The following is a 17,400-nucleotide window of genomic DNA, read 5'->3' on the forward strand; positions in this document are numbered from 1 at the left end:
TGTGCTTGACAGTGAGATTGCAAGAAGGTCCTTTCCTGCAGATCTTAAGGCCTCGGCTAACAGATATACACTTCCGGAATACACATTTTGATCTTGTTTCACAGCTGGTGGGACATCTGAACAATGGAAAAGGAGTTTAGATCACCAGATTTGGGACTGCTATTCACTCTGGGCATGTGCACATCGTAGGAAACCCACACAGTGTACTTTTTACATATAGGACTCACTGGGTTTCACTAAAGCAGGGCTCTCAACTGCCAGAAAAAAATGGTCTGGCCCTGCCTGCTTTTGTGCCTTCAACTTCAGCTTAGCATATTAGTGGCGGAGCTAGGGGCTTTGGCACCTTGAGTGGGGACGTGGCACGACTGCGCGAGCATCCCAATAGGGTGCCGCTTGCAGCGATGTCAACCCCCCTCAGGGATAAAACCCAGGGCAGACTGCCCCCTGCCCCCCTTCCTACGCCACTGAGTATACTGGATTTAGCAAGTGAAGCTTTCCATGGCATAAACAGAAGTGGGGAATCTGTGGCCTTCCAGATGTTGCTCCCACCACCCCTAACTGGGCCATACTGACTCTGGCGGGAGTCCAACATCTGGAGAGCTACACAGGGTCTAGAGATAAGTATTGTCACCTACTAATGTACGCACATCAATCTACTATTAAAAGGTACAGGAAATAAGCTAGCAAAAAGACTACGGCAAAAACAAACCTACCACATGTTCCCCTATGCTACTCACAAGGCAGTAATATACAGGCAGATTATTCCACTAGGCACCCTGCCAGCATCAGAAATATAGAGTTGACCCCATAATCTTAGAAAATGGGAAATCATTCACTCAGCCAGATCCTTTTTTATTTCTTTTTTTGTCGTGAGGGAAGAATTGCTCCTTCCTGTGCATATTCTGTCTACTTTTCCTTGTCTCTGGTGATGGAGATCTCCCCACAACATTTCTGTCCGATTGCACATGAAGGATATTTTCCCTGATGCTCAGCCTATGTACTCCTTTGAAGCTCATTGCTTCACCTTCCATCTCCCACCCTGGAATGTTTCCTTGAAGGTGTTGATTTGTTTTCTGCAAGCAGACAATGATGAGGGGCTGCCAACTCACAGGGCCTTTTCCTCAGCAAGGGAAGAGAAAGTTGGGCTGTCAGCTGCTCCATGTTAGCAATAAAACACTCCTATCAAGGCTTGTTAAATCCTGTTTCTAAAGTAAACAAAGCAGGAGCCCAGTTTCCACCGGCCAAAACAAAGCTACTCAAAAAAGCCTGCTCTCAAAAGACTGTAGACTTTATAAGATGGGCTTTAAAATAAGTATTGAAAAACAAAAAACAAAACACCCCCGTCTTTCTCTGTATACATACTTAAAGAGAGAGAAAATATTTGCCACCAACTATTTGTAGAGGAAAAGAGACAAACCCATTTCCTTTTCTCAATGACTATCTCCTTTCCACCCACCTCTAATGTATTTTTCACCCTATTTGAGATCTTTGTTGCTAAATGCTTTATTAAAACGGTGTTTCCCTTAGGAAACCTACGAGATTGCGCTATAGACACTTTCTAGGCCCAGAAGCTGTGGCTGCATTCACATGAACAAAAGCATACAACCAGGGAATTATTTAGGGTATTTCTTTTTTTATCATTTTCACAATGTAGAGCAGTACAGCCTGACAAGGAGGAATTAGAATTGTCAACCAGTTGTTGTCTTATTTGCACACCCAATACAACCGTGTTTGACCAGGCAAACATAACAATGGCATGAAAATTCAATGGCCACCTGATCTAATTTTTTCACCATGGACTTTACAACAGGTTCCACCAAGTTCTTCCCTGATCCTGTCATTTGTCTGGTTTGCACAAAACTGACTTAGTTTTGTTTGTTTAGCCAGAGTGTGGCATGTTTGAATGTCCAAACTCAGTTCAGCAGACTAACTAAGGCTTGTTTTCTGGTGACAAGTCATGACATGTTGACTTACAAACCATGACTTGTTTTAACTAAGGTATGGTGTTTGGACATAACCCAACTTGCTTAACCATGTCTTTTATGGCCTCCCCGCTCGAGAAACCTGCCAAGCAACAGCGGCACAAAGAGCCACTGAAAAACTTTGGAGAAACAACATGTGGCTTTTTTGCTTGGGGTTTGCTGAACAGACCATGGTTAAAACAAAACCATGGCTTGGCATTGTTTGTGAAGAGTCACTGTCTACCTCAAACAACCCTAGGAGATAATGCTAAATGAAAACAATCTAGAAATCTCATCTGCCCTACTTGTGGTGGGAATAAGTTTTATAAGAGTCTTTTCCTACTGGTTCAAGAGTAGAAAGGTCAGACTGCTGCTCTTATCTCATTTCAACTTCTCTTCCAGGACCCATTTATATATTACAACCTCCACCATTGTTGGTCAAGGTATTTTGTTACCCGAGGCACAATAACATATGGCATTCTCCCCCTCCCCTTGCCCCCAAGTACAAAGTACCGAAGGCTGGACAAGTTACTTTGACACCTGAGAAAGAAAACTCCACACAAGCGCCACATCCTGAGATTAAAAAGACAATAAAAATAAATTAAGTGTACAGCCAAAAAAACAGCTTCCTAAGGTGGCTGCCTCACATGGATGCCCCTCTAAATCTTGTCATATGCAAGAGGGTATGGTATGGCAAGCCATTCATACAGCGTACTTCACTACGGGGTTCAGGGTGATTTCCTTTATGGCAGCACAAATCTCTCTTGGGATACACGGCAACATCCTCCTCTCCACATGCAGCAATTTTCAGTGGCCCCCACAAAGTATAAGCCAACTCACAACGACAAATGTGTAGTAGGAGTCAGATCATACGAGAGGATGGTTAAAGGGAGAGGAAACTGGCTTTCTATAGATGTGTGAACGTGGTCAAAGACGGCACAGGGATTCTATTGCATCACCAGCAGCTCATGTAAGATTTGACATTTGCCAGCCCTTCTTTAAACAGCTATACAGCTTTTAATGGGAGAGGGGTGTGCGCACATGCAATTTTCTGTGGCCAGCTTAAGCTGAATGGAAGGAATCAGATAACGAGGGAAAGGAAGATTATTGGGACTCAGACACCCTTCAGTCATCGTATCAAACACCAATTTGTGTAACAAGCCTCTTCAGGCAGCGAGCAAGCTAGATGTACTTTGGACTCCCAATTATTCCATGTCTCCACTCCAAGTGTCTCCCTGTAACATATATTTTATTTATACCATCCTTTGCAATAAACCTTGGCAGAGGCCTTTCAGGAAGGCCCACGTGGCCTATTATTTAAAGGGTACGTCAAATGGATATTTTATCTGGTTTAATCGGATTTAAACTTACTACATTCAGATTGATAGAATGTATTTATAGCCTTCATACCAGCGCATGTGACCCCCCCTCCTCACAGTCTGCCTTCCTTGCCTCTCTAACATTCAAGGGTGTGTGTATGTGTGTAAACGTACTGAAATACAACATTTGAATTCCCAACCCTTCCACATTTAGTGCCACAAGAGGCAAACATTCAGAACATGAAATACTCCAACTATATATAGCTTGAGGCTCCAGCTCAAGACCAGCATTTAGGGCAAAGGGAAGGAGGATTGTGGGGTGGGCAGGGGGTTGCAGAGTCTCTAATCCTGCTTTAAGTTTCTTTGCAAGTGTAACAGCTTTGATACAGCACCGCCAAAGCGCCATTAATAGCTGGTGCTTCACCTTCTAAACAAGCAGCTGTGATCGGAGAAAGCTCCTGGAAAGGAAAGGCTTGTGAAAAGACAAAATACTGAAAGTTTGCAGTGTGCCAATAGAATAGCCTGAGCCATACACACAGAAAATTCTGTTCTATATTAAAACCAGCATTCACTCAATAGATAGTTGAAAGAGGGAGAGAGAAAGCTGATAGATTTTTGTTCGTGTTTGTACAACCAGGGTTTGGGGGAGCCAGAGAAACCCTGCAGAATAAATGAAAGTCTTGTGTACAGTGCAAGCTTTAAAGAATGCCTCCATTACAGCGAAGCTTGTTTTCCCCCACCCTGCATTCTCTTTCTCCCTAAAAAATACCATCAGGATGTTGATTTAAACATGGAGAGGGTTGGAAGAAAGAAGGAATCAACTAGAAAAGAAAGAAGCCTGAGTCTGAGGAGTGAAACCCAGGGTCTAATATTAAAAAGAAGCCAGAGGTGTAGGAAGATTGACAATCTTAAAGGGCCTGAAGAGGCCTTTGAAAGCAAGCCCACCAGTAGTTCTGCTTGGACTGCAGCAGTCAGGCTAATTAAAAATAAAAAGTTTGCCTGGGAGCATATAAAACACCCATGGGGATGTAAAAACCTGTGCACACAATGGTTCTCTCGCCACAAAGACATTATACACCCCATCTCACCGCTCTCGGGTGCTTCTTCTAATTTCCCTCTGGACCTTAAATCCCCCCATTCTCCCTTCCCCTTGGCAGACACAGAGATACAGGGGCTGAGGAGGAAGCTGGAGCAAAACAGCATCTATTTAAAGCAGTTATTTCACAAAGCAGAACTAGACTCCAGCTAACAACCCCAGCCCTAAGGGAGGAGAATAAATTCCCTTTTTTTAAAAAAAGAAAAGCATAATTAAAGTGACCTACAAAGACTTTTAGCTGCAGTGGGGAATAGGCTGCACCGAACTCAGCCTTAATGGTATTTACACATAGGTAAGTTCCAGCTAAATGCTGGTTCAGCTGTTATTGTTTTAACTCTCCCTCTCCCCTGTGGGGATATGAGAGACACGCTTCTTCTGAAGGCTGACTTTATTACGATGAAGTGGTAAGGCAAAACAGGGCTTTGATAAGTCTGGCAAGTTCTTCTTTTTAAAAACAACAACACACAAAACCCATAAGCAACAAATATAGTAAAATAGGAGTTTCTGAGATGCAGAAGCCGGGGCAGCGTGAGCGCACCTGCACACGCAAGCGTTGGCGGAAGCGCCGCATCCCTTGCGCCGGATAAGTCCCTCACTGGCCGGCCCTAGATGAGGCCGACAGGCAACGACTCTTGCGCTTGTTTGGGACCACTGCGGTGCGCGCCGGCTGCCCGGCCAAGTGCACGTGTGAGCGCGCGCGCGAGTGCATCCATTTGCAAACGGGGGGCGTCAGCTGTAGTGGGATCGTGGAAAAGGGGTAGGGGCTGGGAACGCTTCTTTCACAAAATAAATAAGAGCCGGGGAGGCAGTGGAGAGAGGAAGGCGATCGAAGCCGCCACCCGAACGACCCCCCGCCCCACTTTTTTTTTTTTTTTTTTTTAGCCCACGGAGCCAGTCAAGGAGTGGCTGGCGGATGGAAGGGGCGCGCTTTCTCTTACCCCCACGGCCCTCGCCGCCTTGCGCAGCGAGCATCCATCTCCACGCCGGCTCCCCAAACGTCCCTCGCAACTCCCGAGGGGCTCTCCCAACAGCAACAGCGGCTGTGCATGCGCGTTGCCGCTTTGCAGAGCCCGCTCGCATCCCGCTTCATTTCAAAATCGCGGGAGCTCCATGGCGACTTCCCTTCTGGCGATCCGGCCTCCACGAAAGAGCTGGAGGGGAATCGGGCCCCTGAATATACTTCCCCGGCCGCCGCCCCTCCCCCAGACAAGAAAGGGAGCGGGGTGCGTGGGTGGGATTCCCCTTCCCCGGACGCCGTGGGTGCAGGCAGAGCGCGCGAGAGAAGTCGCTGGGGGTTGTCTAGAAGCATAAACCGGATTGCAACCATATTAGACTTTGGCAATGTGGTTCTAATAACCGTTTAGGAAAGCCCGTCTGGCGGCCGGTCTCCAACAGCAGCAGCGGCGGCACTTCAGGCCCGCGCTTGGCTTGCAACCTCGCTTCTGTGCGGGCACAGCGTCAACAAGTAACCGAAGCGGGAGGGAGGGCGCAACAGCTCGCACCGGCGGCGGCGGCAGCGGGTGCTTCGCCCGAGGGGAATGGGCGACTCAAAGCGGGAGGAGGAGGGCAATATTGAGCAGCCCAACGAAATGGAAAGCAGCTTCGTCTCCCAAGAGGAGGAGGAGGAGGACATAGTTTTGTACACATTACGCACGCAAACCGAAAAGTGCATCTCTCTCTTTACCAACAGCAAGTTGAAGGGAGCCGAGCCATGTGGGCACGGGTATCCTTGTGCCATCCCCAACCCACCGCCTCCCCTGTTTTGCCCAGGACGAAGCTCTGAAAGGGTTAATCGGCGGCGTCTCTCTCGCCTCGTAAATCTGGAAAAGGGAGCGGGGGGAGAGAGGCGGCGGCGGCGACAGCAACAGCACACAGGCAAGGAATTACGAAGTCGCGAACCGGGCTGGTGGGGGAAACCTATTGCTACATCCATCCTCTCGCTCCTTCCTGCGCTCTGTGGGCACCATTTACTTTCTCTTGCTGCTGCAGGTGCTTTTGGGGAGGGGGAAAAACTTTGATCTGAGCCTAGCTAAGCCCCCTCCCTGCACTCCCCCAAAGCAGGAAATCGTGCAACACACACACCGACCCCGCGTCACTTACCGTAGACCCCTTGTCCCCTGGTGTACACCGGGACCAGAGAGAGGAATAAAACCCAAATAGTCTCCATCTTCAAGGCAGAAGCTTCATAGCCTGCGAAGAAGAACAGCCCAAGCACCACCTCCAAAAAAAGCCCAGACAGCATCAGGCGGTGGATTCGAGAGACGCAGGCGAGAAGGCTTTTCCTGAACCGGCTCTGCTATTTTGCGCTTTTGTAGATATATAGATATACTGTATATTAAAAATGCCCACCACTTCCTGGGGCTCGAAGCAGGAAGAGATGGATCCAGCGAAAGGAAGGGAGCCTTGGCTGGTCACAGGGCGCCTCAGCCCGGCTTAGCCAAGTCAACTCCAGCCAGTGCTTCTCGGGAAGCTCGCGATCTCCTCCACGCACGCACACACAAGAGAGCGAGGGAGCGAGTCAATTTGAACGAAGAGAAATATCCGCCCTCCCCAAACGGGGAGCAGTAATTGCAAGTGTAAAAGGTGCGAGGAAGGGAGGAGAGGAAAAGCCAGCGAGGGATCTGGTTTCTCTCCCCCTCTCCTCCCCCTTCTCCTCGCTCCCCGTCTTGCCTTTCGCCGGATCCCGGAGTCCTCCCAGAAGAAAACAAACAGAACTTCACGCCCAGACGTGCAACGGCGACGAAATAACAAGGCGATTCAAAACCAGAAGGCACAAGACGAAGCGATCCAGTGGCGACGCAAAATCCACAGAGAACTTCCGCGGGTTTCCCCCCTTTTCTGGCTGCGCTCCGATTCCTTTCAAGCAGAGGGAGTCGTATTTGTTGGGGGGGGCGGAGGGAGAGAGACGTCAAGTGCTTTCTGAACTCCCCAGCTTCCCAAACTCAATCGCCTGCCAACTGGGGCCAACTTGAGAGATGCAACAACGACGGAGAGCGAGGGAGACACACGGACTCCTCGCCCTCCCTCCTACTAATGAGCCTCTGGCTGCAACCCCAGGAGCGAACAAGGGGGCGCGAGGAGGGAGGGGAGGCGGGTGCGCGCGTGTGTGAGAGATGGGGAGGGAGGTGCAGAGAAGGAAACCGAGAGGCAGCTGCTGGGGCAATAGGTAATCCTCCTCTTCTTGCCTCCAGCTGCTTTCTCTCCCTTTCCCCCCGATTTTGGAATTAATTAAATGCAGGGATGACTTTTGCTGCGTGTGGTGGTTTTGTGTGTGCTGTTTTCCCCCCTCCAAAGAAGCATCTCCCGTTCCCAGCTCCTTCAAAGCTGCCGAGCTCCGCTCTCTCCAGGCTGAAGTTGCTCAGTTGCAGTGCATCGCATGCCTGCCTGATAGTGGAGGAGGAGGAACGAGGGCCAGACACAACACTCGCTCCGCTTGCCGCGCTTCCCTCCCCTCCTTCGACCTCTCGTTTTTGCCCGAATCAGCGGGTCAGATTTATCCAAAGTTTTAGCGCGTTGGACTGACGTTTTGGCAGCTGGGAAGTTCCCTCCCTCTTCCCTCTCCTTTTGCAATTTATAAAATCTCTTTTTTCCTAATGTGTTGTTTTCTCTTTGTTCTCTACAGATGGGAGACAGAAACGTTCCATCTCGAATGTAACTTCTGAAAGAGGGGAGGGGAGTGAATAGGGCAAGAGGACTGAGAAACTTGCAGAAAGCAGCTTTTCACTGCAAAGGACGGTCTGTAATAGGGGCGTGGCAAGCCTTGGCTCCTCCCCCTTCCTAGAAGAACGTGTGTGTATATATAGCAAGCGCACAACTACAATACTGCACCCCCAGTTCTGTTCCGCTTATAGAAGGTTCTGCGCGGTGTAACTCAATACCTGCTTCACCGTGATCTGCTCTAGAGGGCAGGTCAGCCTTCCAGAAACTTACGGGTCGCTCGGCCGGGAGAACTCGCTCTCTTCTCGTACTAGCAGTCACCTTTCCCCCAGATCGCCAAGATGACTCGGGAGGAAAGTCCGATCTCCTGAGCCTTTTGCTCAGCTCGAGCGCGAAGCAGGCGCCCTCTTCTAATCGCAGTCCCTACCCTGAAGTAAGCCTGCAATCCTCCAGGATCTGCCTGTTAACCCGGCTGCCTCCCTCCGTCTACCCTCCCCACCCCTCCACTTTCGCTCGTTCTCCCATCTTCGCGAGTCCCTTCTAGTTTTGAAAAAGAAAGGGAGCCAATTAAATCAACTCTGCTCCAGCGGAGTCCTGCCTTCTACCCAATTCTCCCGGCCTCCCCCAGGGCCAATTAGAGAAAACAAAACAAGGCTGACAGAAAACGGATCTATCTGGTTATATTCCCCCCCCCCCTTTTTTTTCATTCCTTTCTGCAAGGAAATGCCAGGAATCGGCCGAGGTTTAAGCCGTCCACGCTAAAACGCACAACGCGGTCGGGTGCACCGCTTCGGCGCCCGGCCTCGTTCTTTGGAAGAGCGTCGCGGGCGGAGAGCCAGGCCGGAGGAACAGACCGCGGCGGCGGCGGCGACTGTGGGTGTATGGGCTCCCCAGCCACCGCGATCTATAGGTTTGTCTTGCAGGGGGTGTCGCGAGGGGCACGCGGATCCCGCCGGGGAGGAAGGATCCGCACGGTGCGCTCTGCACATTCCCCTTGCGCGCGCGCTTGCACCTGTTGTGTGGCTGCTCATTGCGCGCTGCGAGAGCGCGGAGGCCCGCCGCGCTTGCAAGCCCATCAGCGATGCAAGGGGCGTCTGCAACCCGCTTACGCTGCTGCTGCTGCTGTACTGGTACACGTTCGTCCACTCCGCTTTGTACGTGTCTGTGTGTCTTCGCGTTACGCCGCTCTAGAGCTCCTGCGAGGCTTTTGCGCCCGGGGGAGACGCCTGGCCCGTGATGCATGCATGCATGCACCCTCGGCTTGCGTGCTGGAGAATCCCAAGCAGCAGTGCCGGTGTGTCTGCTTTTTTTTCTTTTTTCTTTCCCCACCCCCACCCCACTTTGCTGCAAATCTTTCTCCACAGGCGAAGATCCGAGGCGACCATTTCGCCGTTCGAGGCCGTCGGGGGAGGACTTCTCTCAGTAGGCAATTCTGGAAGTGGAGCAAGTCCTTCCAAAAGGCTCTGTAGCCAGAGTCACCCGCCTTCCTCGCAGGTGGGCGTCTGGGCAGGATTATGCAAGATGTCGTGTCCCGGGTGAACAGAGCAGAGCAAAACTCCTGGAACGCCGTCTGGCTGGTCCCTTCCTTCAAACTCTCTAGGTTTGGTTTCCATTTTTCAGGATTTTATTTTGCAACTTTCCTGCTTCCAGCGATTCCCCCTTCTCCTGTTCATTAGGTCAAGAGGATTCTCCTCCCCACAATCCTATTTTAATCTTTTTATAAATGAACGTTTTATATTCCACACCCGAGATGAGGGAAGTGTTAAATCAAAATTTCCTCAAGGAACAAACCTTTAATTTTCAAATTACACCAAGACCCCATTTTAAATGATCCCATTTTAGAATGATGGGGTGAAGATGTGCAGACAATGTAAGCGAGGCTGTTAAAATATTAATCAAGAAGTGCCTACTTGCTTTATAGAAACTGATGATGCAGAAATAGTTCCGTTAAGTTTTACTCTCTACCCAGCCCAAATACATTTCCTGAAATAATTGAACTCCCATCAGCCAGTCCCTGTCTTAAAATAGCGCTGTAAAGCATTATTTTCTCCCATCACAATAAACGGATTTGAGCTACCTGCAAGTAATGGGGAATATATATTTCAGCATGAGACCTTGTGATGGTGAGGAAATGGGGCTGTTATTGCAAACGTTTATTCTTTCTACTGAACTCCTAGCAGTGAGGAAATAGATATTTTTGATCATTGTGCAACTGAGTATCTGGAGGTGTGTTATAGATACACTGATTATTTTCCACTTTTTCTGTAACAAGCAGCATCAGTCCACCTGGGTTTGTTGTTCTTGTTTTTTGCACAAATAAATAAGTCACAAGACATCTGGGGTTGAGAAGGAGGGAGTGTGTGCTTCTTGATTCCCCCGCCCCCATATGTTTGTCTCTGTTTCATTTTTACCTATCTAATGCGATCTCATCTGTAGTGAGATCTGTCGGTGGGGATCCAAATAAGGGGCCCCTGCAGACTTGTCATTGATGTAATAGTAATAGTGCATTCATGCTGGATTTATATTGAACCATCCACACATCATCCCACTTTATTGTTGTTCTGCAGTGCTAATGTTAACACTTAACTGCCGTCTGTAGCAGCACTCTTACTCTATAGAGCAGAACAAAAAACAACCAGGAAATTCGTGGTATGGAAGGCTACAGGATTTTAGCAGATTTCTGCACCTCTTGCAAACAAAGCTGCATAACCGCCCAAAAACATTTGCTGTCAAAAATAGCACTGAAAGTCATGGCCCGGTGTAACTGCCCTGGTAACCTCTTGAGCACAACTCATGATGAACGGGCAAGGAAAAGGATGTCTGGAGGTCCCGAAGCAGCATTCAGCCCTGCCTCTTGTTTGTCTTCAGTTTCACCTTTGCCAAGAATCCCAACTTCCACAGCTGAATTCCTAATAATCTTTTCTCATTCCACGAGGAAGAAGTGCAGCTGCCAGGACATGTGAACACAAGCAAGCTGGTTGGAACCAACAGTAGCTGAACATTGGGGTTTTCCAAAGTGGCAAGCCCTGCAGGTCACATGCAGCAGTTATTGGGCACCATTGAAAGGGATCAAATTTCCAGCTGCCCAGTGCCTTTTTGGATTTTCTGCCTCAGTCACCAAAAGCTTTTGAGCAGGCCTTGCAGGGTAGTGCATCTCTACACTCTAAGTACTTGAATGTCGGCAAAACATTGGCTTTCAGTGAAGCCCAACAGATTTATTTCACCAAAGACTATTTCTGATTTCATGTAAGAGACTCGAGACACAATTTTACTCATTTGTATGGCAGTTTGAATTTAGTTCTTGATTTCATTTATAGCTGTCTTCTGTGGAACTCACGCCATGAGGTTCCTAAGACTATGTAGTCCCAAATGCATCCACTGACCAGACTCAGAGCTGCTTAGCAAACACACAGAGCCAGATGTCTCGTTAGGCAGACTCCATCAGATGGTGGAGGTGGCAAGGCATCGGAAGATGGAGCTGAATGTGCCATGTGGTCTGCCCTCCACCCCATCACCCAGTCTGCTGCTTTCATCTGGTCATTTACTGCATGTGGAATGAGTAGGCAGGGGTGGCACAGTTTATTTGTATGCTGCCATTCCTTAGTCAAACCATGCTCAAGGCAGCATGCAAGATCAAAAGATTTTATGTATTTCCAGAAATAGTACAGAAGTTAAGTAATCAGAAGCAATACATGGAAACTTGTCAGTAAGTATATGGTAAAATTAAACAATCCACACATAATTCATAGTAAGATCTATCAGTAAATATGCAAATATAACGACTAAGAGCATAAAAAAGCATCTTCCTAAAGTAAATCTTGACCCCAACAAAAAACACCTAAGCAATACTCTACCCCAGGAGTCTATAGGCATCTTGAGAAGCAGAGCTCACAGGGAAGCAGCTTTTGCAGCTGGAGTCAGACAGGGCCCTGCCCTTCCAAATCTGGTGGAAATAGGCCAGAAGAGCTGGTCTTGTAGGACTTGCAGCAAAGAGAGGAGCAGGACTAGAGCAAATGTGGTCTCTGGGCCAGATCTAGGAAGCAAAGTGTCTGCATCATGTAATGCCAGAACATGCCCAATTTTTTACAGCCTTTGACTTACCTGTTTACAAGGACGCAATATTACTGTGCCCTCAGCCGCTTGGTAAGTAACTGGCTGTCCAAGCTCAGCACACTGCCCATTGGACCATACCACATTAGGTTGCCTTATCAGTTACAGAAATTGGAAATGACATCTTGGCATCCGTCATGTTCAAAAGTGCCACTGGGTACCCCTCACTGACTAATTCATCTATGGTCTACACAGAGCAGCACCACCTATACCAGTGATGACCAAACTTGGCCCTCCAGCTGTTTTGGGACTACAATTCCCATCATCTTTAGCTAACAGGACCAGTGGTCAGGGATGATTGGAATTGTAGTCCCAAAACATCACTGACCTGTACTATATATATATATATATATATATATATATATATATATATAAGCTTTGCAATATATCTGTGGCAAAGGTAGCTGTCTCAACAATCACACCCATTAATACATCACTGTGCACAATGGACCATCCGCTACAAGGTGTTGCCACCATCACTCTGCTTCGTCTCGCTGGAATAAGAAAGCATGCTGCAAAAGAGATGTGATGCCCTGGGGGGGGGTGTATTTGTAAAAGGTAGGCTGGCAGGTATTGATTTACTCTATGAACGAGAATTATTCCCAGGGTTATGGAGCGTTATAGCCCAGCCAAAGGCTGGTTACTAATTCATGCTCTAACAAATAAGCAGTTAACAGATACAGCTGCTAATTAGTAAGCAGTTATTTCTATTATAAATGGCATTCAGTCGTGGAAAGGAGCAGTTAGCTTGCATCAGCAACGGGCGAGCAAGAGTTGACTGAATAGCTCTCACAAAATGACCAATTTCCCTTCAATGGAGGAGGTGGAGCACATAGGGCTTGTAGCTGAGACCGCTTTCTTTCTTCAAGCTGACAGAAGGCTTAAATGATTTGCAAAAGCCCACATCTTAAATATTTTAATGCACTACACTTACAGGTACTGCTTGATAAAGGGGGGGGGGTTGCACAGGAGGGGGGTGGATTTAAATTCTAATGTACTTCTAAAATCCATTTTTGCCTTTGCAGTCTGCGATATGCAACCCAATTCCTGTGGTTGTTTCCAAGGTTTGTTGTTGGATTACCAGTCATGACTTCTGTGAAGAAAACAAACCATGAATGCTGGTTCATGCAGCACAGTAAACCAAGGCTTGTGGCTTGTTGCGCCTGGTTCCAGAAAGAAGAGGAACAGAATAGAATAGGAGAAATTTAGTAGTGTGCACTAGTACACAGCTTGTGATACAAGAATGGGTCCATTGTGTTTGCCTAAAACAGCAAAATAATAGCATGTTTGATAATAGTGATAGGCATTCCACATTGTAACTAGAAGGTTTTGAAAGGACATGCGCAAAAAGGGCAGCCATAATGATCAAGAGGCTGGAGCAACACCCTTACAAGGAAATTTAGTTTAGCAAAAAAGAGAAGGGGAGACACCTGCTGAGAGTCTAAGGGTCCTGCTCCAGCCTTTCTCCACCAGGCCTAGCGGGGAGGACTGCTGCTACCCAGCAGAGAGTACTGTTTACATCAGGCATAGACAAACTCGGCCCTCCAGATGTTTTGGGACTACAACTCCCATCATCCCTGACCACTGGTCCTGTTAGGGATGATGGGAGTTGTAGTCCCAAAACTTCTGGAGGACCGAGTTTACCTATGCCTGGTTTACATTCTTTTAAACTGCTTTTTAATTGTGTGTTGTTTTTTTAAAAAAAGATAAAATTGTTTTTGATGTTTTTTATGTGTTTGTGTTTTTTTGGGGGGGGTGGCATTTGATTATTTCTATTTTGATTCCCATATTTACTTGAATCTAATGCTCACCTTTTTTGGCCAAATTACGTTGCAAAAATTAAGGTGCACATTAGATTCAATGGCACATTTACATTTGCCATTATGTTTTTGGTTTCAAGGTTCTGAAAATTGAGGTGCGCATTAGATTTGATGGTGCATCAGACTCAAGTAAATACGGTTTGTATTTTGTGTTTTGTCTTGTGAATACCAGAACACGGACTCATCCCATGAAACTTAAAAGTGGGAGATTCAGGACACAAAACAGAAAGGACTTCTTCATACAGCACATGGTTATAACTATGAAATTCACTTCTGCAATATATGGCAATGGTCACCAGTTTGGATGATCTGAAGAAGTGTGCTTGCACACGAAAGCTTATACCAAGAACTAACTTAGTTGGTCTTTAAGGTGCTACAGGAAGGAATTTTTCTATTTCGACTATGGCAGACCAACACGGCTACCCATCTGTAACTTATTTCCTGCCCTTCACCTTAAAAACAACTTACAATAAAAAAATAAGCTGGTTTTAAAACACATACACCTTGAGTATTTTAAAAGTCAGGGTAAAATGGAGGGTCTTCAGCATTTTCTGGTAGCTGTATAATGAAGGTGCCAGAGGCACAGCCCACAGCTTAGGGCCCTCCACAGATAATGCCCTTTGCCAGGCTGCTGCCCCATAGCCTCGAAGGACAGAAGGATGGATAGCAGGATCAGAGGCACTGAATGCCACAGTGGTGGTGGTGGGGAGCTGTTAGCCTCGTGCCCTGTTTGTGAGTTCCCCATGAGTGTCTGGTTGGCCTCAGAGAGAGACAAGATGCTGAATTAGAAAGGCTCTTATGTTTAGAATAGCTATATGCTAAGCAGAAAAGGACAGAAGGAAGGAATGGAAAGTGAAACAACATGTCCACAAAACTTACTGAAGTGGGGAAGTGGCACAAAGCATTAGAATCCCCCTTTCTATCCAAAAACAGGCACTCGGTGTTTGTTTTCTAAGGAGCAGGGTGGCAGTTATTAATTTACTGTATGCAATGTGATAACCAATAACATGGGAATTAATTTTCATGATGCTTGCTGGATAGATTTTGCCATAGAAACTATTGCTCTGGTCTTCAATACTTACCTGTGGATTGGCTGCTAGTAACAAGCTTACTAACCGGGGTGAATAATAGAAAAAGGTGGAGGGGATGCACCAGTATTAACTGAAGTGTTTTAAAAGTAATTTGTTTTGACAGCATTTGTACATAACTTCATGACTATCTACATGTTTTGGTTTCAAGGACAAAAATGACAGCAGAAAAGAAATTTAAAGGCTATACACACTTGCAGCAACCAACCCATTATATTCAATCACATGAATATTTGTGTGAGAAGTATCTGTGTAGTCACCCAGAAAGGAAATGGAAATATCATGTGGACTTACGTTTCTTTATTACTCAACTGTGTTTTGTAAAAAGCAGACTGGGAGTGCACTGTTCATAATGCACCTGTAAGTTTTAACAAAACATTAATGGAATGATAAAAAATGTAGAGGACTCTGGTCTGTTTGCAGATATTCTGGGAGGTGTAAAAATGACTACATTTGCTGGTAAGTTATGAATTATTTGCTCTGGTCTATCACTTTGTAGCACTTGTTAAATATTATCTTTCAGTATTCCAATTGCAAAGTGAGACATTTCTTATAATTTTTCTTACACGTTTATAAAGAAACCGTTATCATGCCAGTTTCCACATGTTATAAACTAAAAAAAGGAAGGTTGTTGCTTTTTCTGCTGCTAATTTATATACAAAGAACATAGTCAAGCCAACCTCTGGTTGGGAACAAGTGCTTACTTGTGCTTACTTTGGTTTAAACCCAAACCCATTTCGCAAGTTTAAAGCCACTTCTTTATTTTAAATATTTATAATTACTTTTCAGCACATTTTTGCATGATGTTGTTACAGCCTCTGGAACAGATGTGGTGTTCAAAGGGGAAATCGTTCATAGATATTTCACTGTGTCACTGTGGGAAAGACGACTGATGAACTGGGAGATGCCAAGGTCCAGTTACTATACTATTAATTTTCTTGTGCTGATGTTTCCAAGCTATAACCAAGGGCACTCCATCACTCTCTTTTCTTTCTCGGTGACAGTTGGATGAAGCTGCTATCTATGTGCCCCAGCCATCTCTTCATCTGACATTTCCATCACCTGTCTCTAGTATATTTCGCTCTCAGCATAATTCCCAAGATTCTATCAAATGGCTCTTAAATCTGATTTCTTTTTTTCTTTTGCAAGAACCCAAACACAGTTCAAAACAAAATCAGAAGCACTTAGCCAAGCATCAGAGGGACATGTATTGAGTCTGCACACTAGGGAGAGGACGGGGAAAGAGTGTCTATCTATGTGCTCCTATAATGCTGCAGCACAGCTCTGAACTAAGGTGCCAGTAATGTGTGAGAATTCTGAAAGGTCACAGAATAGTTGAGGAAAGAGAAAAGCAGAAAGCTCATCCTGAACTAGAGGCACCAAGGAAGCAAAATGCACTGGGAAGATTCATCAACCAAGTCCTTGAAGCGCAGGACTAACCAGGACCATGGTTTGCTTTTTGTCCTTCAGCACTCTGTTCCATATACGTCTTCCAGTGAAAGACTGATAATAATAGGCCGATAATAGTAGTGTACCGTTCTGAAGTGCTGGAATCAGCAACTGTTGTCAAATGAATATATAAATCAAGCTGAATTCCTCCTGTTTCTCCATGAAGTGACATCAGAGTACTGGAATATCTCGCTCTCTGCTGAGCGAGAGCACATTGGGTGTTAGCCCTTTAGCTCTCCCCATGTTTTTCCTAGCGAAGGGCAGCAGTGGAATATTAAGACTGAGAAGAGCTAGATTTGTCTCACAGGTTCTCACCTTGCTGTCTTGGGAGAATGCCGTGCATCTGTTTCTGTAACTTTTGCAAATGCATTTTACAGCATCATCTGTGTTTCATCTGTATTTTCTGCCTCTGGTTAATGCTTCTTCAGTACACAGAGTGTTTGCTTTGGAAATAACCTAAGAAGAATGGGCCTGCTTCATCACCCTACCCTACATTGTTCGCTCCTCATATTCTCATTGCTTATTACCTCTCAGTGAGAGGGGGAGCTTTCCAGCTGACCCCCCCCCAAAGAAAAATCCCTGGATTTTTGTTTTTAGCACTACATACGTGCAAAAACCAGTCCACCATCTATAGTGCCGTATCCCATCTGCATGTCATAGAGTCCTGACCCAGTTAAAGTGAGTTGTGACTAAGTTCGGTTCCACAGAAAGCAGTGGGAGTTAGTAATGACTAACTTGTTCTGACAGTTTGAATGGGTTTTAGTCACAATTAACTAGCGAGATCAGAACCTGAAGTGTGTGGCGCAGGGATGTAGCCATGCTGAAAAGGAGAGAGCCATTTTTGTTTTTCAGTTCTTAGTAACTAGCTTAATGCTGCAGTGCTGTTTACGTTCCATCATG

General features: G+C 46.5%; 1 protein-coding gene and 2 long non-coding RNA genes across 8 annotated transcripts in view; 1 reads left to right on the forward strand and 2 right to left on the reverse strand.

Annotated features, from left to right (window-relative positions):
- MDGA1 (MAM domain containing glycosylphosphatidylinositol anchor 1) overlaps positions 1–7,384 on the reverse strand; it is a 254,707-nt gene extending 247,323 nt beyond the window's left edge. For 2 of the 5 annotated variants that reach the window (XM_081000125.1, XM_081000124.1), the window contains exon 1: positions 6,477–7,382. In XM_081000125.1, the coding sequence (XP_080856251.1) occupies positions 6,477–6,618 (142 nt within the window). In that variant the 5' untranslated portion in view covers positions 6,619–7,382. Of the gene's footprint in view, positions 1–5,314; positions 5,390–6,476 lie in introns of those variants that run through there. The other 3 variants (XM_081000127.1, XM_081000128.1, XM_081000126.1) reach the window with 2 other exon arrangements.
- Positions 7,385–8,179: 795 nt separating this feature from the next.
- On the forward strand, positions 8,180–13,870 carry LOC308474225. 2 transcript variants are annotated; one of them, XR_013984577.1, is made up of 3 exons: positions 8,180–8,943; positions 9,398–9,633; positions 10,633–13,870. It is a non-coding gene; the product is annotated as an uncharacterized lncRNA (long non-coding RNA). The 2 variants fall into 2 exon arrangements; XR_013984576.1 differs by having other exon boundaries at positions 9,398–13,870.
- Positions 13,105–14,700, reverse strand: LOC308474257. The gene is made up of 2 exons (XR_013984625.1): positions 14,398–14,700; positions 13,105–14,285 (listed from the first exon to the last, which is right to left on the reverse strand). It is a non-coding gene; the product is annotated as an uncharacterized lncRNA (long non-coding RNA).
- Positions 14,701–17,400: the final 2,700 nt, after the last annotated feature.

The sequence above is a fragment of the Podarcis pityusensis genome (genome assembly GCF_964106645.2).
Source record: "Podarcis pityusensis genome assembly, chromosome: 3".
Lineage (NCBI taxonomy): Eukaryota > Metazoa > Chordata > Lepidosauria > Squamata > Lacertidae > Podarcis > Podarcis pityusensis.